Raw genomic sequence first — 21532 nt, 5'->3', positions numbered from 1 at the left:
GTGTATGCTCAGGAGCTCTTCCTTCTAAAGGCTCATTCTTTTCTCTGACATTCAGAGCATTTGCAAGACTGCCTTGGAAAAACTTCCTGGTTAGTTTTTAGCTATTCATTTCCAGTTAACAGCAGATTTGTCAGTTTTCTACCTTCTGTCTTTAGTACCTAGCCTAGGGGCAATGCTGCATTAATTTGAGTCTTTTTTTTTTTTTTTTTGGTTCCAGTAACTTCCTCGTTGATTAAACTAGACTGTATGTATGAAGTTGCCATCTGTGCCTTCATTTCTCTTCTCTAGCACAGATAAAGGCTCCGTATTTCCTTAGGAGCTTTACAAATAATGTAGCCCAGGAGTTGAATGAGATCCCAACAGGGGGTTTAACCAAGTACTCTCTCCCTGGAGATCCTCAGTAGCTATGACTCCCACAGGGTCCTGAACCTGGTGTGACTGTACCATCGCTTGGCTGGATAGAGCTATAGCATCTGCCTGGCAATTCCTTGGAAAGTTGGATTGAATTTTCTACAAGCTTTGAACGCTGTTCCAGATCCAAGCACCTGCCAGTGTAGTTTGCTCTCTGCTTCCACAGTACTTAATAAACGTACTTCTGCTGTTTCCTGCATGACATGCTGCAAAGTTTCGTTTCCATTTCTGCCTTTTCTATCAGGTATAGGTCGCCATCAACTATTATTGGCATTAGTATTAACCAAAGCCACAGAACCAAATTAATAAGAAGTGAGGGTCCCGTCTTGGGAATGCTTTCTCTTCATGGGAGCCTGCTTACTTGGCCACCGAATCTTTGAATGAAAAGGCCTGAGTTAGAGTGCTAGTTCTCAGCATAAAACTGCCAGTAAATACACTTGTCAATAGACGCCGAGCTCCTCCTACATTACGAATACCGTTAGCTGCACAGTGTGGTCTTTTTGTTTTCCTTCACTGCTGCTCTGTTGCAACGTGATCCGTCACTGGCTCCAGACTTTAGATGTGCAATTTAGGTCTGATCCCTTCCTGGCTTAGCTACTGAGGCAGAGGTGAGAAAATCTTCACAAACAACCTTGTGAGATAGGGGCCATTGATATACCCATTTTATATATGAGGAAGCAAAGGATAAGAGAGGCAAAGGTACTTCTGAGTCTAAAACTCATTGAAGAAGCAATCTAAGAATGGAACTAAAACTCGTTCAAGAAGCAATGGGAAGTAACTGGCTCCTGTTATGACCTCAAGGTTGTATACAGGAGGCAGCCAAGTGAAAGGGTTGAGTATGGATCCAGACACAAGCTTCTCTGGGTTAAACCCTGACTGTGTTACTCATCACCTCTGGGTTTTAGAGGGCAAGTTACATGGCCTTCTGTACCTTGGCTTCCTCATCTGAAAAAAATGGGGAAATTAATAGTTTTTACCTTTTAGGTTCTTATAGTAATTAAGTGAGTTAATACAGGTAAAGCACTTAGGAAAGTGCTTCTGACATGAAAAGTGCTCGGTAAGTGTTAGCTATTATTATTTTTTATCATCAGCATCTGCATCATTGAAACCAAGAAGCAAGATAAAATAAAGTCCAGGGTCATTAGTCACTTGTCACACAATTTTGTGCTTGCATTATGCTTACCAGTGTTCAAAGAACTTTCATAGTCATTATCCTGCATGATTCCATCACCACAACATACTGTTGGCTGGTACAGCCAGTTATGCCATCCTCATTTTATAGATTCATTTCTTTAGCTCTGTTTATTTAGTTTTTAAAAGAGTTATTTTATTCTGGGCTGCCTGGGTGGCTCAGTGGTTGAGTGTCTGCCTCAACCCGGGGTCCTGGAATCCAGTCCCACATCAAGCTCCCTGCTGGGAGCCTGCTTCTCCCTCTACCTATGTCTCTGCCTGTCTTGTAAATAAATAAATAAATAAATAAATAAAATTTTAAAAGATTTATTTTATTTTTTAAAGATTTATTTATCTATTCTGGAAAGAGGGCAAGGGGAGGAGGGAGAGAAGAAGAGGGAGAGAGAATCTTAAGAAGATTCCCCATAGAGCATGAAGCTCCAACACAGGGTTCCATCCCACAACCCTGAGACCATGACCTGAACTGAATGAGCCCAAGAGTTGGACGGTTAACTGACTGAGCCAACCAGGTGCCCCAGTTTAGCTCTGTTTGTTGAGGACCCTTATATACCAAGCACTGCTATGTTCTTTTTTTTTTTTTTTTTTAAGATTTTATTTATTTGTGTAACAGAGAGAGCACAAGCACAGGGAGCAGCAGGCAGAAGTAGAGGGGGAAGCAGGTTCCCCACAGAGCCGATACAGGGCTTGATCCCAGGCAGAAGACAGACACTTAATTGACTGAGCCAGGCACCCCGGCACTGCTATGTTCTGAAAATTCAAATGAAACTTGTAATTCCTGCTCTGTGTTAACAAGAACTGTCTTTAGGAGTGGGTTTTCCGGGGGACATTTTACTTTTATACTTTGTTTGAATTTACATGATAAAAAGATATTACCTTTATGCTGGTAAGGGGAAGAGTCTAATGAGAAGGCAGGCATGCCAATCACCAATTATAATACAGTTGTCATTATGGCAGTATAGACAAGGGTCAGTGGACACATAGGAGTTCCAAGAGGAAATTCAGAGTAGTGGTGCTTAAGGCATGTTGCGTAGAAGCCAAATAAAAGAAGGGAGAAGGGTATTTAAGCAGAGAAAGCACAAATGAGTGTGGTTTATTTGAGGAACTTACATATCATTCGGTACTGCTTGACCCTGGGTTGAGGGGCAAATGATAGAAGTTATTTGGTAAGTTGGAGTCAGATAATGAATTTATTGGGCAGAGGTGTTCAGAATTTGCCTGCAGGTGGTGGGTGCCCATGAAGAATTTTATGTTGTGGAGTAACATGATAAGCTTTGTTTCATTCTCTTGGTAGTGTAGGCAATGAAAACTGATAATTTTCTGAAAGCCACTGTGGTCCACGCAATACTAGTGTCAGAACTCAAGTCTTTTGAACTGTATTTAGCATTTTCCATTAAACCATGCTGACTCCTCTAAAAAGCAATATATTTAAAAAGGCCCCACTATTTACTATTGTTCTACTAATATGAATTTAAATCCATGATGGAGGGAGGTGCCTGGATGGCTCAGTTGGTTAAACCTCTGCCTTTGGCTTAGGTGATGATCCTGAGGTCCTGGGATCAAGCCCCACATTGGGCTCCCTGCTCAGTTAGGAGCCTGCTTCTCCCTTTCCCTCTGCCCCTTCCCCTGCTTGTGCTCTCTCTGTCTTTTTTCTCTCTTAAATAAATAAATACAATCTTAAAAAAAATTTCATGACTAAGAGAATGGGAAAAGATTTCACATAATCACCAAGCAACCTAACCTTGTCTTTTATCTCTTTGGTAGGACATGCCTGTTAGAAGATACTTTTTGCTTGAAATCCATCTCCTCATTTGAATGGAAGAGAGCTACAATTCATTCATCTTCAGATATGTGCAGAGCATAATTTCCACTGAACAATTTGTTCTAGGGCGTCTATCCTTTAAAAATTCATGCAATTTTTGTTAAATCTAGATTTCAGTTTTGCTGATACACTGTAATCCCATTTCCTCCAGTTTCTTTCATAAGGTTGTATATCAAGTCTAAAGATGTATGGACAGAGGCGCCTCGGTGGCTCAGCGGTTGAGTGTCTGCTTATGGTTCAGGTTGTGATCCCAGAGGCCTGGGATCATGCATCATCTGGCTCCCTGGAGGGATCCTGCTTCTCGCTCAGCCTATGTCCCTGCCTTTCTCTCTGTGTCTCTCATGAATAAATAAATAAAATCTTTTAAAAACATATAAAAAAATAAAAAACATATTTATGGATAGCAGCCTTTAAGCAGGAGCGCTTGCTTTCTTCATGAGATAATAACTGCCCTCGATTTGTTTAATCCTCTCTTTGCTCCCACACCCCTGTCCTCATTAGAGGGCATCAGTCAGCCTAACATACAGCAAGCTGGCCAGCAGGACATCTTCCACTTGGTGTGACAATGCTTTTGCTGCCAATGCTCTCTAACCAGGATCCATGATGTCTGACAGGAGGGAAGAGAAATACAGTCCTGTGCCATTAGCACCATCTCTTGGCTTTTTCTACCTAGAGCTCAGTCCCACTAATCCAGCAGGACCTTCTCAGAATTCCTTTTTTTTTTTTTTTAAGACTTTATTTATTTATTCATGAGAGACAGAGAGAGAGAGAAAGAGGCAGAGACATAGGCAGAGAGAGAAGCAGGCTCCATGCAGGAAGCCCGATGTGGGACTTGATCCTGAGACTCCCAGGATCACCCCCTGGGCTAAAGGCAGATGCTTAACTGCTGAGCAACCCAGGCGTCCCACCTTCTCAGAATTCCAAAGGTTTCCCAAGCTCTCCAAATCCCCACAGTTGGTACAATCCTGTATCACCATCAGAGCTTTAGTCTGAATTTATCCTATACGTGGTATCATCATTCTGGTAAAATTCATGTCATTGAATGTCTCTTTGCCATGTGTGTTCTACTTCCTGCTTGCTAGAACAAGAAGTGCTAAACTATTCTCTCTTATCAATGATAACATCCACTTCTGGGGATAATTCAATTTTTTTGACTATACCCATCAATGTAGCCTTGCATTCATGCACTCACTAATTCATTTAACCATATTCTTTGATGCTTATTATATGCCAGCCACTGTGCTAGTTACTTGAAGCACAGAATCAGAACAAAACAGATAGGTCCTTCCATCATGAATCTTCTCATCTAGTGCCCCTGTATGGGGGTGGGGGGTGTGGTGGTGGTAAAAGTGAAGAAGAACTTGTTAACTGAGACGGAGGAAATGGAAACATCTACAGTTGCCAAAGTTGTGATTGATGCCCCTTTTAAGTAAGAACTTTAAACATATTTTAATGGTCATATAAGAGCATGATTGCTATATTCAATCTAATTAGAGGAAAGGCGATATGCTGCCTCTTAACATAATGCAGTAGAGACTATGTGAATAAGGCTATTTGCTTAAAAGTAAACATGGTTCCTCAAAAAATTAAATGCAGAATTATCTTATGATCTATCAATCCCATTCTGGGTATATATCCAAAAGAATTGAAAACAGGATCTCAAAGAGATATTTGCACATCCATACATCTATATCCATTGCAACAATACACAACTGCCAAGAGGTAGCAGCAGCCTAACTGTCCACTAGCAAATGAGCAGATAAGGAAACTGTATATATATGGGAATATTATTCTGCCTTTAACAGAAGAAATTCTGACACATGCTGCAACATGGATGAACCTAAGTGAAATAAGCCAATCACAGAAGGACAAATACTGTATGATTCCACTTGTATGAGATATCTAGAGTAACCAAAATCATGGAAACAGAAAGTAGCATGGGGTGGTTGCCAGGGGCTGGGGGAATGAGAAATGGGGAACTGTTGTTCAATGACCATAGAGTTGCAGTTTTACAAAAATGAAAAAATTCTAGAGATCTCATTATAGAATGATGTCAATATAGTTAACATTATTGACTGTACCTTAAAAATGGTTGAAGGAAATTTCATATTATGTGAGATTTGGGAGCCACAACTAAAAATAAAATTTAAAAACTTTTGAAGTTAACATGGAAGCAACTATGAATGTGAGTGATGAACTAAGGTCATTTAGAAGGTTGGGGTTGCAGAGCTGGCACCACCAATTCCTAGGTGTGTGACCTTTAACCTCTAATCCTGTGTCCTCACTGGTAAAAATGGAGATATCTCACCTACTTCAAAGATTTGCATGGGTTAAATGAGATGGTGTGTGCAAATTAGCAAACCCTAAAGCACTATTCAAATGTAAGGCATTTTGATGGTGCAGATGTTGAATTTCTCTATTATCTGTCTTCACTGTTTTCTGGCCATATGAGGGCGGGATGAGATGTGGAGGCACCAGCTCCAGCTTCTGTCTTTCATCTATCTTGCTATTTTCTTCTCTTCAAGGTTACAAATGTTAGAAGTGAAATGCCTAACGTGGTTGCTGATTCTCTTACCAGCAACTGTTCTTCTTGACCTCACTCCAGGTAAGTTCCAATTGTCTCCCATTGTCTTATTTTAGTTAACTCAATCATAGAATTGGAGAGATTAAACACAGATATATCAGAAGATTGAATAGCAATGCAAGATAGTGGGCTAACTCCTGACTAGGACCCTTAGAGTAGCTAGGACCCCAAATGGCCCTTGAAGGAAGGAAAAGGTTTAAATAAACAAAGGGAATGGAGGAAAGGGTTGGCATTCTTGGTTGGAGGGAATTTCACGAGCAAAGTTTGTAGGAAAAAAATAAATAAGGAAAGCTTAGTGGATAAGGAGACACTGGACTGTTGGAAGAGATGAGCTTGAAAGATGAGAACAAGTACAAATAATAGAACACTTCAGTAGCAGGCTGAAGGCACTTGATTTTATGCAGTGAGGAGTTTAGTTATTTCAGTTTGAGAGTAGGGGAATGAGCTGTTGAATGTGAGTTTTAGACCCAAATAATTCATGGGCCTAAGACAATTACAATAAAATCTCAATAGCTGGGACGCCTGGATGGCTCAGTGGTTTAGCACCGCCTTAAGCCCAGGGCCTGATCCTGGAGACACAGGATCGAGTCCCACGCATGGAGCCTGCTTTTCTCCCTCTGCCTGTGTCTCTGCCTCTCTCTGTGTGTCTCTCATGAATAAATAAATAAAATCTTTAAAAAAAAAAATCTCAATAGGTTATTTAGGATACTCTACAAAATGATACTGAAATTCAACCAGACAAGCCATCAGATGAGAGTAAGACTGGAGGGTATTATGCTGAGTGAAGTAAGTCAGTCGGAGAAGGACAAACATTATATGTTCTCATTCATTTGGGGAATATAAATAATAGTGAAAGGGAATATAAGGGAAGGGAGAAGAAATGTGTGGGAAATATCAGAAAGGGAGACAGAACGTAAAGACTGCTAACTCTGGGAAACGAACTAGGGGTGGTAGAAGGGGAGGAGGGCGGGGGGTGGGAGTGAATGGGTGACGGGCACTGGGGGTTATTCTGTATGTTAGTAAGTTGAACACCAATAAAAAATAAATTTAAAAAAAAAGATGAGAGTAAGAAAAAGATTGAAGTATAATGAAAAAGGACTTGTTTGGTCAATGAATGATGGTGGGACAATTGGTTATTTGTTTTTTTAAAAAAAAGTCAGGGATGTCTGGGTGGCTCAGTGGTTGAGTGTCTGCCTTCTGCTCATGATCCCAGGATCCCAGGATCAAATCCCGCATTGGGTTTCCCACAGGAAGCCTGCTTCTCCTTCTGCCTATGTCTCTGCCTATCTCTTTGTGTTTCTCATGAATAAATAAAATTAATTAGTTAATTAATCAATTAAATTTTAAAAAGTCAATTTAGGTTCCCATTTCACACCTTATAGAAAAATTAATTCCAGCTCAATTAAGGAGTGTAGTGTAAGACAAATAAAGGAAAAAATATATACAGATAAATGTCTGCTCTCTGAGTGGGTAAGGAGTTTTAGAACAACAGAATCTCTGACTATAAATTGGTACAATCATTTAGGAAAGCAATTTATCCCTACTTTGGGAAGTTGAAGAAACACACACCCTATGTCCTGATTCTACTGCTAGATATACACACGAACTTGAGAAACCATACACATGGAAATGGGCCTAGGAATGTTCATAGCACTACTGTTCAAAATAGTAAAATGCTGGAAACCAACCTCCACAAAGGAACATGAACAAACTGCTGAACATTTGTAAGTGGAATACTATGTAGCAGTGAAAGGGAATGATCTAAAGTATCTGTATTAACATGGTTAAATTAAAAGCACATCATTTGGGTGAAAAAATAAGTTATACAAGATAACATACCAATTATATACGTTAATACCAATTATTTACAGAATACCAATTATCTATAATCCTAAAATAGGAGAAAAGTACTGCATGCTGTTTAGGAATATGTACACATTTAGTAGAAGTATGACATTATAGGAAAAAAAAAAAAAACCAGACTTACGGGCATGGAAACTTCTGAGAAAGAGGGATATGATGGAAAAGGTTACACAAGAAGCTTCCACCGTGCTGGTATTTATTTCTAGAGCTGTGTGGTAGGTACATGGTTATGCTATATTATTCATTCTGGTGATTTGTAAGTCAAAGATGTTTTTTGAAATTAAGTTTTTTTAAAAAAATTAATTAATTAATTTACTTGAGGAGGCGGGGAAAGGGGAGAGGGAGAGGCAAGCAGACTTCCTGCTGAGCAGGGAGCCCAACACAGGGCTTGATCTCAGGACATCAACTGAGCTGAAGTCAGATGCTTAACTGACTGAGCCACTCAGGTGCCCTGTGATGAAAGTTTAAATGTAATGTATATTCCTTTTAAATATTTATTTATTTATTTATTTATTTATTTATTTATTTATTTATTTATGAGAGAGAGAGTGCACAAGTGGTAGGGAGGGACAAAGATAGAGAGGGAGAAGCAGATTTCCACTGAGCAGAGAGCCCAATGTGGGGCTTGATCACAGAAGGCTTAATGGACTGAGCCACCCAGATGCCCAGTAATACATATTCCTTATAAAAAAAATTTTAAAAAGGTATTCCTGGGATGCCTGGGTGGCTCAGCGGTTGAGCATCTGCCTTTGGCTCAGGGTGTGATCCCAGAGTCCCGGGATCAAGTCCCACATCGGGCTCCTTGCATGGAGCCTACTTTTCCCTCTGCCTATGTCTCTGCCTCTCTCTCTCTCATGAATAAATAAATTAAATGTTTAAAAAACAAAACAAAAAAACAAGGTGTACCTGAGTGAATTAAGTGCCTGACTCTTGGTTTCATTCAGCTTAGGTCATGATATCTCAGGGTTGTGAGGTTGAGCGCCCCCTTCAGGTTCCACGCTGAGTGTGGCACCTGCTTGAGATTCTCCTTCTCCTTGTGCCCTTCCCACTTGTGCTCTCTTGCCCTAAAAATAAATAAATAAATCTTAAAAAAAAATTTAAATAGGGGCATATGGGTGGCTCGGTCAGTTAAGCATCTGCCTTCTGCTCTGGTCATGATCCTGTGGTTGAGCCTCGTGGTGGGCTATCTGCTCAGTGGGGAGTCAGCTTCTCCCTCTGCCCCTCCTCCCACTCATGCTCTCTCCTTCTCTCTCAAATTAATAAGCAAAATCTTCTTAAAAATTAAAACAATATCTAAATAAATAATTTATTTAATTATTTTTTTAAAAAAGATTTTATTTATTTATTTGACACAGAGAGAGAGAGCACAAGCAGGCGGAGCAGCAGGCAGAAGGAGAGGAAGAAGCAAGCTCCCTGCTGAGCAATACAATAGAAGCAAAGAGCATCAATAGGTAATGACTACCAAATATGTGGAAAATATTTTAAGTATTCTAGCTCTATGATTGAAAAGATGAAAGTGATAATCAGTTTCAAATTTTTGGCCTGAAAATTTAGATGGGATGAGAATGGAAGCAATAGTGTTGGAAAAATGGCTGAACTTAATCAAGAACTTAAAAATGTTTGGGACATCTGGGTGATTCAGTCAGTCAAGTGTCCCACTCTCAGTTTCAGCTCAGGTCATGAACTCGGGGTTGTGGGATCGAGCCCCATGTGGAGTCTGCTTGAGATTTTCTCTCTCTGCCCCTCCCTGCACACATGTGTGCATGTGCTCTCTCTCCTCTCAAAATATTAAAAAATAACTTAAAATGTTAATATTCTTAATTCATTAATTCTACTATTATAAATTTAATTTGAAAAATTAAGGTGTTGTAAGTAGACAATCATTGTGTGTTATTTTGGGGCAATGGCTTCTTCTCTTCTTTGTCTTCCCCTACATACATGGAAACAGCAGAGATTCCCCAACATTCATTTTGTGCAACATGACTGATATCTTGACCACAGCTGACTGGACTAGGCATAAGTACTTGACCTAAGCTGAGCCAGGGCTCCCTTCCAGGGATTGCATTTGAACTCCTGGCTGCTCTCTGGAATGAAGACAATGTACATGTGAGGGCTTTATCTGCCATTTTGTACCATTTGGTCTGGCCCTCAGAGAAAGCCCCTCATTCATGTAACAAAAAAAAAATGGAGCACAATCACAGCAAGGGACAGAAACAAAAAAAGATCATAGAGTTTTCCTGGCCTGTTGCAAGTTCTTGCTTACTAAGGCTAAGTGCATCCCTGCCCAGAATCCTCACAATTCCCCCACTTTGCTTACACCAGTTCCCATAAGTCCCTGGTAAGACTTCTGCTGCTCTGAATCAAGAGAGAGGACCATGGATTCAGCTCCGTTTTCTCAATATCTCAGCACACAGAGAAGGAGAGGAATATCCTAATTTCTGACTCTGACTCTGAAGGTATACTAGGGAAGACAAGAAGGGATGGAAGGAAGAATTTAACACTGGTTGAGCACTTATTAATTAAATGAAAATAATCTATGTGAATCACTTTGGATAGTTCCTGGGCCATGGTAAAGAATACCTTAAACAAACAAACAGATAAACAAAAATAAATAGGGTGCCAAGCCAGGAGTGGATGAGAGTTCTGAGTGTCACCGGGTTCAGCTTAAATATCATATCCTCGGGTAGCCCCTGTGGCGCAGCAGTTTAGCACCCCCTGCAGCTCCGGGGCATGATCCTGGAGACTCGCGATTGAGTCCCACGTCGTGCTCTCTGCATGGAGCCTGCTTGTGTCTCTGCCTCTCTCTCTCTCTCTCTCTCTCTCTCTGTGTCTCTATGAATGAATGAATGAATGAATGAATAAATAAATAAATAAATAAAAATCTTTAAAAAATATATCATATCCTCTTTTTCCCTTATTTTGCTCCATTTTCCCCTCCTGGTCACAAGATTTTACACTAGGCTCTGGGCTTTCATAATAACTAGCCCTAGATCATACTTTCTTATATAAATACACCAGAGAGATAGAACTTACTGTCTTACTCAGATTTGAATTTCCCCAGGGCACAGGGTAGGTACTCAAATGTTTGAAATGAATGCATGAGGGAATAATTAAATAAAATAATGAAAATTTGGTTAAGAAAGTTCTCCTATATTAAGTGTTTGAAAGGCTTATTGAAATGTACTGACCATCATGATGAGACTTTCTCTTGATGTGGAGCACTTGCCACAGTCAGGCTATGAAAACAGTGACTTTCAGTTAATTATAAAATGTTTTCCTCAAGGGATTCCTGCGTGGCTCAGCAGTTGACCATCTGCCTTCGGCCCAGGGCAGGATCCTGGAGTCCCAGCATTGAGTTCCACATCGGGCTCCCTGCATGGGGCCTGCTTCTCTCTCTGCATATGTCTCTGTGTTTCTCATGAATAAATAAATGAAATCTTAAAAAAATTTTTTTTCCCTCAAAAGGTCAAGACAGCTAGAATTCTATACTTTGAATGAGTCTCTTTCAATGCTTGTTTTTCAAAAATGCTTTTTCATAAGTACTTTGTTCCAGTTGCCAACTGGTTTGTTAACTGGGTCACTAGCCTTCCAAATCTGAGACTAGAAGCTTTCTTGACTTAGAAGAACCATCAGACAAAATAGTTTCAAACGCTTGAGGTGACTATGGCCATTATCCTTGTTTTCAAAGCTCTTTAAACCTAACTTCTCAAAAAAAAAAACAAAAAACAAAAAACAATTCTCTTATGAAAAAGAAGGCTGATTTGGATCCATACTACAACCTAACTGTACCAGTAAGACACTGAAGGATTTGTCACTAAGACAGAATGGGGGCTCTTTGTTATTTTGGAGAGAGATAAATATCAAGGGAAATGAGTAAAAAGACTTCATGTATTCTACACAGCACTATATACAAAACTGACTGTATAGAAGATTTCCAGTGGGACAGGCAGTAAAATAGCCTTAGGATTTCAGTGCCTTCTAGTCTTAACTCCTGCTCTGGTTCTGCCACTTGCTAGATGTATAATGTTGGAAAAGAAACTAAACTTTCTGTGTCTTAGTGCTTGCATCTGTAAAATGGGATAAAAGCTCCTACACCTATGGGTTATTATGAGGATAATAGGTATAGGATGTCTGCCATAATTTCTGGCTCATACTATTCAATGAATGGGAGACCATATCGATGATGATGGAAGACTTGGCCCATTTTTTCTTTCTTTTCTTTATGACTTTGTATAAGACATTTAACTTTTGTATCTTATTAGTCTCTTCTTCTATGAGATGGAGAAAATAGTAGCTTTGTATTTTATTACTTGGACATATTGTTAGCAAACAAGGATTTAAAGACAGAGGCAACTTGGTACAGTATTAAGAGGTCTGGCCCTTGGAAGAACTGGGTTTAAATTGTGGTTCTACTAGTTATTAGCTGTGTGACACTGGATAACTTCTCTGATCCTTGTGTTTTTTATTTATAAATTTGAAATACTATGTATCTATGGGGGCATCTGGGTGGCTCAGTTGGCTAAGTGTCCTACTTGTTTGTTTTTTTGTTTGATTTCAGCTCAGGTCACGATCTCGAGCTCTGAGTCATGAGACTGAGCTCCAAGCTAGGCTCCCTGCTCAGTGTGGAGAATTTTTTCTCTTCCCTCTGCCCCTCTCCCTGCTTGCTGTCATGTTCTCTCTCTCAAATAAATAAATAAATCTTAAAAAAATTCTATGTATCTACTGAATTAAGATTCAAATTATATAGTGCATATGAAAGTGAACTAAATTGCTATTCATGTTTGTAGACAGTATTGCCAGGACTGCACAAGATTCTATACGTTGCCGTTATTGGTTTATTTTATTTTTATAATAGTGTGCTCAGATTAAGTTTCACCCTCTTTTGGTTGTCTTGTCTTTTAGAACATTTTAGCAGTAATTTACCCTTGTGTTCATAGATTTTACTCTATTGGTACCTTAAGAACCATGTCTCTCTCTCTCTCTGTGATGGAGAGATGAGAACCCTGGATGCAACATCCAACCATTGGCTGCATTTCCTGAAATCTGGCCATGGTGCTTTAAGAGACACAATAAAAACAGCCTATTGAAAAGCAGCAGTTTGCTAAGAATAAAGCTTATCTTCATCTTTGGTAGATCACTGCACATTCTTTCCTCATGTAGATGTATTCTAGAGGCACTTAATTCTAAAAGTATAGTTCTTAAGAATATCTGCTTTGAGTCTTAAAAATAAAAGCCAACAAATAAATTCAACTTGATGAATTACATTAGGGAAGAATTCCTGGCAAGGTCACTTTAAATGATTGCCTTTCATGCTTAAGATTCGATTTTGTCTGAAGATTTCATTTAGTGCAAGTCCTAGAAAACCCCAGATCCAGAGTCTAAGAGTAAATTGAGGCTTAATGAGGTTATGTGACTTGCTGTGCGTTATAAGTCAGGATTCTTTTAGGTGTAAGTTATAGAAATTCAACTCCAAAGTAGCTAAAACAAAAAGAGAATTTATTGGCTCATGTAATTGAAACTACCTTCAAAAAGAGCTAAATCCAGCAGCTACAATTGTGTGGTTAAAACTTGGCATTTCTTTCCCAGCCTTCACAGAGCAAATCTTGGGGAAGATCCAACTGATCTCCTAAGGACATGTACCTATCTCTCTGAAGGGAGGAAAGAGAAGCAGCATGGTTACCAGTCCACCAGAATCACCTGAAGTGAGGGGCGGGGTCCTCCAAGGAAAAGTGGGGGAGAGCAGGAAGCAGATATCTACCAGATGAGGTCTAGGCCATTACTAAGGGCAGGCCTAGGACAGAAAACAGGACCTTGCCCCTAGTGCAATTCTGGAGGTTACAGAGAGGAAGAGATATAGGTAAGTTTAGAGCAAAAATAGTTTGGGCCTCTTTTAAAGTAATGTCATCAGAAATGAAGATTAAGGTCTGAAATGATGTTAAGTCAAATGATCATTTTTTCATGTTTAGAAGTATATGGATGTTTTAAGATGCAAATTCTTTTTATTGCTAATGAATGTTCTCACATGCAGTCTATAATTTAGCATGGAAGTGGATTGAAAGGCATGCCTTGTTTCCTTGCTTCTCCTTTTCTTCCTGTCACAATGGGGCATACCGGAATAAAATTTTGAGGGAAAAAGTCTTTCCTGAAGTTTCTAGATGGATAAAAACTCTTAAAATACAAAGAAAGTGGATGATTATGGTCATGACTAATGTTTCTTGAGCAGTGAACATGTGCCAGACACATGTAATATAGTAAATGCATAACCTCATGTAAATCTGATGACATAACCTCATGTAAATCTGACGACTACCCCATGACTTAGGAAGAGTTAGTCTGTCACAGACCCGGAAACCAAGGCTATGACAAGTGAATAATTTGCCCTAGCTCCTGACTATCTGAGCTGGGATTCCATGTCAGGTACATGTGATTCCAGAGTCTGTGTTAACAGCATTGTGCTTATATTTAGTTATAGCTTTAGTTTATTTGTGTAATTTAACTATTTTAAAAGCCAACTTGTTACTTGTGGTACATTATTTTAACCTGTGTGAAACACAGGGCACTTGAAACTTGCTTCCTCTTTTCCCATGTGACACAGGGCCCCTTTCCTATCTTGATCCATCAGTGACCTAGGATGTCTCATTGCTAGGTAGGAAACGAGAATACCTAAACATTTTAAATTTTTTTTTAAACATTTTAAATCTTAAGCAATAATTATACACGTTAATCACATGGAAAGTCATGAATAACCTATAACCCAGCACATCTGAAAATGCAACTGTACTATTTACATTGTGACCTGAGTGGGATGCCTGGGTGGCACAGTTGGTTAAGTGTCACACTTGGTTTCAGCTTAGGTCATGATCTTGGGCTTGTGGGATCGAGTCCTGCATCAGGTTCTATGCTCACCTCGGAGTCTGCTTGAAAATTTCTCCCTCTCCTGCTCATGCTCTCTAAAAAAAAAAAAAAGTCTCTAAATCATGACCCAAGAAAATGTCACTGCTGAGGGTGTTGCCAGTGTGGATAAATGTAGCTCAAAGAAATATAACAGCAGAGTCGCCTGTTGACACTAGCTGTGTAATATTCTTGTTTTTCTGGAGAGTAGCTCTTGCCTCAGTCCTTTTCACCTTTCTTCCCTCCCAGCCCAAACCCCACTTCCTCAACCACACACACGTTGGGCTAGTTAACCTCTATGATGATGTCGTATCACTATAGGTCTTTTCCTCCTCTATTGGTTGATAATTGGTTTGGTGATGTTTCTGTTTATTACCATCTGACCCTTTTCTAGTTCACCAGTCAGCCACCATTTGACAGTCTCTGCCTTCTGGTCCCATCATGTGACTAGCTCGCCAGTAGATTCATGAGCAGCTCAGCCTTGATATCTGGGAAGTGAATGCTTTCATCTGATAGCAACGACCAGGGTTTTGTCACTTGATAATGGCTTCCTAGGTGATTATAATGTATTTACTTTTGTATTAGAGTATCAAGTCTCCAAACTTTTTTGATCATTCATTCCTATTAGTCTGTTTTTTGGAAGCAATTCTTAATCAAATATTATAAAGCACAAACATGTGCCTGCATTTATGACTCAGTCACAATGTATGCTTAGGGTGAAATTCATTATTAATGACAGTGGATATATTGGGATCCCTGGGTGGCACAGCGGTTTGGCGCCTGCCTTTGGCCCAGGGCTCGATCCTGGAGACCCGGGATCGAACCCCACGTCGGGCTCCCGGTGCATGGAGCCTGCTTCTCCCTCTGCCTGTGTCTCTGCCTCTCTCTCTCTCACTGTGTGCCTATCATAAATAAATAAAAAAATTAAAGAAAAAAAAATTAAAAAAAAATGACAGTGGATATAAATCCTCATTCAAATAATCTTGATGAATTTGACTTTTTTTTCAAAGATTTAATTTATTTATTCATGAGAGATAGAGAGAGGCAGAGACACACAGGCAGAAGGAGAAACAGGCTCCCTGCAGGGAGCCCGATGGGGGACCAGATCCTAGGATCCGGGGATGCTCAACCACTAAGCCACCCAGGTGCCCCTAATTTGACCTTCTTTAAGCCGAAATTTGGTTAGACTTCTTAGATTGTTATTTAAACTTTGAAATGTGGCTGTCAAAGATCTAGTACTAAAACTGTCAAAGATCTAGTACTAGAAGTGTCAATTCTGCTTTGTTTTGGTGTTTGTTTTCCTGTGGTTTTTTTTTTGCAAAGGACCTTGGTAAAGTTGTTTGTCTATTTTCTACAGGTTAGTTTAATTAAACCTAGATAATACCATCAGTAAATCTACTTAGTTGAACCTATCAGATTCACTGTTGACAGGGACTGACTGAGTAGGACTGCCACTGCCCACCCCCTGGAAATGGGTAACTTCCACTTCTCCTTGAGGACATCTCCTATGCTGTTGTAGGCCAAGAGAGGAGTCCATGAACTGAGTGTGGGTCACCTATTCTGCATCTAAAATATTAATTGATCTTAATGACTATTTTTCAATTAGAATGAAGCATAAGCAGATGTCCTCATATTTTATTCTTCTGCATTCCAAATGGATTGCCCTGTACTATTCCTGGAACGTATACAACCCTGGCGTGTGTGGACTTCCTTTAGAAAATATTGTCCAAGGAACAATTTCTCACATAGGCGAGGATGTTCCCATTTTAAAAGATCTGCTCATTTCAGTTACTCAGCCATTTTATAGAAAATGAAAGTCTTGAAATGAATTCTTTATAGAGATCCATAATTTTCAAGCAAAATCCCCACTCTGCAAAATGTGAAATGTTCTAAGCAACAGCTGTGAGCATTTCAAACGTGCAGTACTCTTTGACGGTCCAACTGTTGCCAAGGGAAATGGAGCTGGCTTTAAAATTTTCCTTGGTTTTAATTCTGCATTTCCCTCAATCAGAGATTGAGCAAAAAAGTTCTGCATGGCTGGGACACTGAACTTTTCATGAAGACTGGCATATGAAATCGAGATTAAAAAAATGTAGTTTCTTGAAGGTAGGAAGGATGGTATCCTAGCCATTCTTTTAATAAAGCCTAGTGATGAACTTTGCAAAGCAAAAATGGGCGCTATCTATACAATGGCCAATCATTTGGAGTCAATGCTGGGGGAGACTGCTTCCACCTAAGAAAGCCATCTTTTCTTGTCCCCCACTCCCCCTTTTTAAAAAAGATTTTATTTATTTATTCATGAGAGACACAGAGAGAGGCAGGGACATAGGCAGAGGGAGAAGCAGGCTCCCTGTGGGGTCCTGATGTGGGACTCCATCCCTGGATCCTGGGATCATGACCTGAGCCAAAGGCAGCCACTTCATCACTGAGCCACCCAGGTACCCACCCCTTTCATTAGTTCCAAATGGATTTTTAAAAAAATCTTTCATGGCACAGAATTTTTTTTTTCCCCTCTCAAGATCCACTTATGGGAGTGTGGATAAAAATATGCAACACCTGAGTGTTAACACAAAGAAGAAATGCATTTTTGGGGGTTACCTCTATGTATGGTACATAGTTTTATTTCCTAACGGTATAGAAAACATGATATAATGGTGAGGGAGGTAAACTAGGCTACAGAACACACACGATATTAAAGGGAAAAGAATACTGGACGGAAGTACACCAAAATGCTAACTAATAGCGGTTATCTCTGAATTGAAGGATTCTATTTTTTTTTTTTCGTCTTCCAAGTTTTTAACAACTGGAGACCTGACGTTTGTGGTTAACATTAAGAATTTCTTTCTCCCTCTCCCGAGCCCCCTCCCCACCCCACCCCCCAACCCCGGTCCCCCAAAGAGACGTGCCTAGCGTACATTCAGATAGAATGACAGTCCCAATAACATCCTCTGGAAATTGCATCATATGGATTTGGGCTCACCAAGGACGTTAAACACATCTCAGATAGTTCATTACTTGATCTAGCTAGAGTTGAGTCCAGTCTTCTCCAAAAACTGCTTCGGACCCAACCTGCCCACTAAAACCTCACACGGTCCTGCAGCCTGAGCTCTTGTGCAGCCGAGGGCCCGCGCGTGTGATCCGGAGACATGATCGCAGAGCGCGGGGGACAGGGTTCCCACCTGCGTGAGCTACGCTGGTCTGGCCCCTAGCAAGGCTTGCAAGGAGGTTCAGGGAGCTGATACTCAAAGCAGAGGTTTAGGTAACAGGAGACGAGGCGAGTCAGCATCCCGGGCGATACGCAGCCCTCGGCCCAGGCCCAGAGGCCCAGCGGCCCAGCGGGGCTGCCGGGGGCTCCACAGCGAGCTGCAAGGGGCCGCTGTACACAAACAGGGGCGCGCGGGCGCGGGCGCGGGCGGGAGGTCGTCTCCCTCGCGGCGCTCCTTTCAGCGCCGGTACGTCCTGAGGCGGACTCCTCAAGCCCAGGAGGGCAGCCTCGCCCCGGAAGGGGGCGAACCCAAGGCCCCGGGGGCTCCCCCACCTCTAGCCGACCCTCGCCCCCGGAATCCTCGGGCGGAAGACGGCCGCTGCCCAGCGGAGCCGCACTGCGCGGAAGCCCGGCCATCCCGTGGATGCGTCGCTCGCACGCCCCGCGGCTCTCGCAGGAGCTCCTCAGAGGCCTAGCGGCCGCGGCGCGCCCCTCTTCAGCCGACCCAGCCGCCGGGCGGAAGCTGCGGCGGCGCGGCCGGCGAGCGCGGCTGCATCCGGGTCCTTCTCGCCTCAGCCCAATCCTCGGCCTCGTCTCTTCCCACCCTCCGGTTTCTCCGCCCCCCCGCCGCCAATCCCTGATCGGCTCTCAGTCGAACCTGCTGGCAGGGGAGTGAAGGCGGACGGGGGCCAATGAGGCCTCGCTTCCCCTTTGAAGCCTCCAATGAGTGGGCGCCGGAGGCGGGCGCTGCTGGCCAGAAGGTTCGGTTGCGCGTGTGCCATGGACTCAGCCGCCCGGTGATATTGACAATAGGAGAGAGAAAGGGGCATTGACGGGGACCCACCGCGGGTACCAAAGGGCGGCTCTGGCAGCGGCGGCTCCAGCTCCAGCGGCTCCTCCTCCTTCTCCTTCCTTCTCCCGCTGCCGCTGCGGATCCGGTCTTCCTCCCTCCCTTCCCCCCCGCCCCACGTCGCCGCCGCCGCCGCCGCCGCCGCCGCCGCCGGGTCCGGGGCAACGAGCAGAGGCGCCGCCCGCCGGGAATGTGAGCGAGGAGCCACCGGCGGAGCCGCAACGGGGTCGGTGCCGATTTGATGGGACGGGCCCGCGGGGGAGGGTCGTGAGGCCGCCGCCGCCGCCGTCGCCGCCGCCGGAGCGCTGAGCTTCAGGTCCGGCCGTGAGGCCTAGAGGCGCCGCCGCCGCCGCCGCCGCGGAACCGGAGGGACGCCGCGCCGGACAGCCGTCGCCCCGGGCTCCCTGCCGCTGTCCGGACCGCCCCCCGCACGTCGCGGCCCCGCCACCTGTCCCCGCCGCGGCCCTCACGCCGTTCTCCCGCCCCTCGAAACCACAGATCATCTTCGGATTCTTCCCCAGAAGCTTCAAGGTAACTTCGTCCCTCCAGCATCTCGGCTTGCCCGCTCCCCTTGCTCTTCCCCGTCCTCCCGAGGAGGCTGCAGGACACCGGCCTCGGGAAGGCCTGGCCGGGGCACGCGAGGGGTGCGGTGGGGTGGGTGTGGGAGAGGAAGAGCCCGTCCCACTTGTCTGATTTACCTGCAAATGCTTCTGACGATGCCTCTCTTTCACTCTGCCCGTCTCCTCCCCCCCCCCCCCCCCATCTTCCGGCATCGGAGGCAGATTCTTGTCCCCCTTTATCCACTGACGGGGACGGGGGTGGGGGGTGGGGGGGGGAGGAAGCCGGTGGGGGGGGGTTGGTGTAGTGAGCAGGATTCTGTAACAGCTTATCTTCTCCAGGGCTTTGGGGGGTGGGGTGGGGTGGGGTGGGGTGGGAGCAAAGGGAGTATGTCAGCATCCCTACAGACCAACCCATTCCCTGTCTCTCTCCTCCACCCCAGTAACCCCCTTGGATTACCCCGAACCTTGGAAATACCCCGTGCCCGCTGCTTAGACGATGATAAAGCTTCGGGCGTCCCGGTCCAGGGCGAAACCTGTTTCCCCGGGCTTTGCACGGACCCACTGCTACTGCAAGTTCAGTTCTGCAGCGCTTTAGGGTTGAGATGCTTGACGTTTATTCTGGGCCGCGGGCAGAAGGGGCAAATGATGTTTAAAAAAAAAAAAAAAGAAAGAAAAATGCTAGCAATAAATCATCTTTAGAAATGGGAGATGAGGAATAAAGAAGAGACAAAAAGAGTGATGGAAGAACAGGATTTACCGAAATCTTGCGTTGTTAGGGTTAAATGAAATCGAAATAATTCACATACCACATTGGAAAAGCTGCCTCTAAATTTACAACATACAAATGTGATGTGGAGCTTCTTGCTGATGCAGTCATTGTGAAAAATTTTAACTGATCTTACTTCTTCTATAGTCATTCATAGTTTGCAATTCCATTTTGAGTCTGTCATATTTTTTTTTAAGGCTAAATTAGGTAGATTTTTAAAAACTTAAATTTTTTTTTTTTTTTTTTAAGGAGAACCAAACAAAACTTCAAAATTCCAAATGTCAAGATTCTGGGTTTTGATTTTTTTAGTTTATCTTTTTCTGTTTTTTACTGTGTCGGAATCTGGATAATCCAGATAATGTTTTATTCTTGCATGTTCAAGAAGAAACTCACTTACCTTTTAATTTAGAGGTTAAACAGCCCTTATGTATTGGAATGACAGGTGAGTAATTGCATTTCAGTATTTCCCCCATATGCATTATTTTTATTCAGGTCTGCCATTAATCTTGCTTGGAGCCTCCGTGCCATGGAAATGATGGCATCTGTTTAAATTGAAATTGAGCTCAAGACTTGTTACTTTTTAGGAACTAGCCTTCATTTTAATAATTTGAGAGGGATAACAAAATCTGAAAGAACTGTTCTATCAGTTTGAGGGAATGAAAATTAATATTTGACTATGAACTTGAACTCAACTTGGTTGTCTAACTAGTTTGTGAATTTGTGTTTTCATTTCAACTTTGGTGCAAGATTTCATCATAATTAATGACTTAAGATGGCTTCATTCAAAAAGAAGACTTCTTTGAAATGCTCTTAATTATGCCTTTTATGTGTTCTGTTTAAAGTAATCTAACCTGTCCTCATTGGTGGTGTGGTATAGTTTATCATAGCTAACACAGCACATTGCATTAAAAGTCATGCCTGGGTAGTTTTAGTAGTTGTAAATTTCACCTTGCTGTGGTAGATTGGTGTAGATTCTAAAAGTACAATAAGAGTTTTAACTCCAGAGCCCATTTGTAATATTAAATATCCTGGGAAAATGTATTGATGGAAGTTTTCCAGTGGTAGAATAGTTCCAAAATTAGTTCAGGAATCTCAAGATGAGAAGAGCCATGCAGTTAGAAAATGAGTAGATGACGTAGAAGAGTTCTTTAGTGTCAATGAGCATCTTTAATGCTTATCAGAGTGGGAGCGGCACATGCATTAGAACTACAGTACTGCTTATATGGTACTTAAAATACTTTGTTTTTCATCAAATTTTCATGTTTCCCCATTGAACATGCAACTTTTCTTAATTGATTTTATTTGCTTTCTTCATCACATATTCCAATTTTCATGCATATTGTATATGGAAATTTTAGAATTTGTAATTCACATGTATGCTTCCGCCTTGGG

At 42.3% G+C, this 21532-nt stretch overlaps 2 protein-coding genes and 1 long non-coding RNA gene across 5 annotated transcripts in view; 2 read left to right on the top strand and 1 right to left on the bottom strand.

Annotated features, from left to right (window-relative positions):
• Positions 1-19587, bottom strand: part of LOC144319929 (uncharacterized) — a 33901-nt gene extending 14314 nt beyond the window's left edge. Inside the window, exon 1 of the mRNA XM_077908415.1 lies at positions 17939-19587. Coding sequence (XP_077764541.1) covers positions 18751-19587 — 837 coding nt within the window. The 3' untranslated portion in view covers positions 17939-18750. The remainder of the gene's footprint in view (positions 1-17938) is intronic.
• Positions 1968-15112, top strand: LOC144320708 (uncharacterized). 2 transcript variants are annotated; one of them, XR_013386317.1, is made up of 3 exons: positions 1968-6026; positions 9224-9319; positions 13455-15112. It is a non-coding gene; the product is annotated as an uncharacterized LOC144320708 (long non-coding RNA). The 2 variants fall into 2 exon arrangements; XR_013386316.1 differs by lacking the exon at positions 13455-15112 and adding an exon at positions 10191-10694.
• PPP2R5E (protein phosphatase 2 regulatory subunit B'epsilon) overlaps positions 18653-21532 on the top strand; it is a 146389-nt gene continuing 143509 nt past the window's right edge. Inside the window, exon 1 of one of the 2 annotated variants that reach the window (XM_077909569.1) lies at positions 18653-19345. The gene's annotated coding sequence lies outside the window, so the exon portion shown is untranslated. The remainder of the gene's footprint in view (positions 19346-21532) is intronic. The other variant, XM_077909568.1, reaches the window with a different exon arrangement.

This window comes from Canis aureus, chromosome 9, assembly GCF_053574225.1.
Source record: "Canis aureus isolate CA01 chromosome 9, VMU_Caureus_v.1.0, whole genome shotgun sequence".
Lineage (NCBI taxonomy): Eukaryota > Metazoa > Chordata > Mammalia > Carnivora > Canidae > Canis > Canis aureus.
The sequence above is the reverse complement of the archived record's forward strand: the minus strand, read 5'-3'. Positions and strand labels throughout refer to the sequence as shown.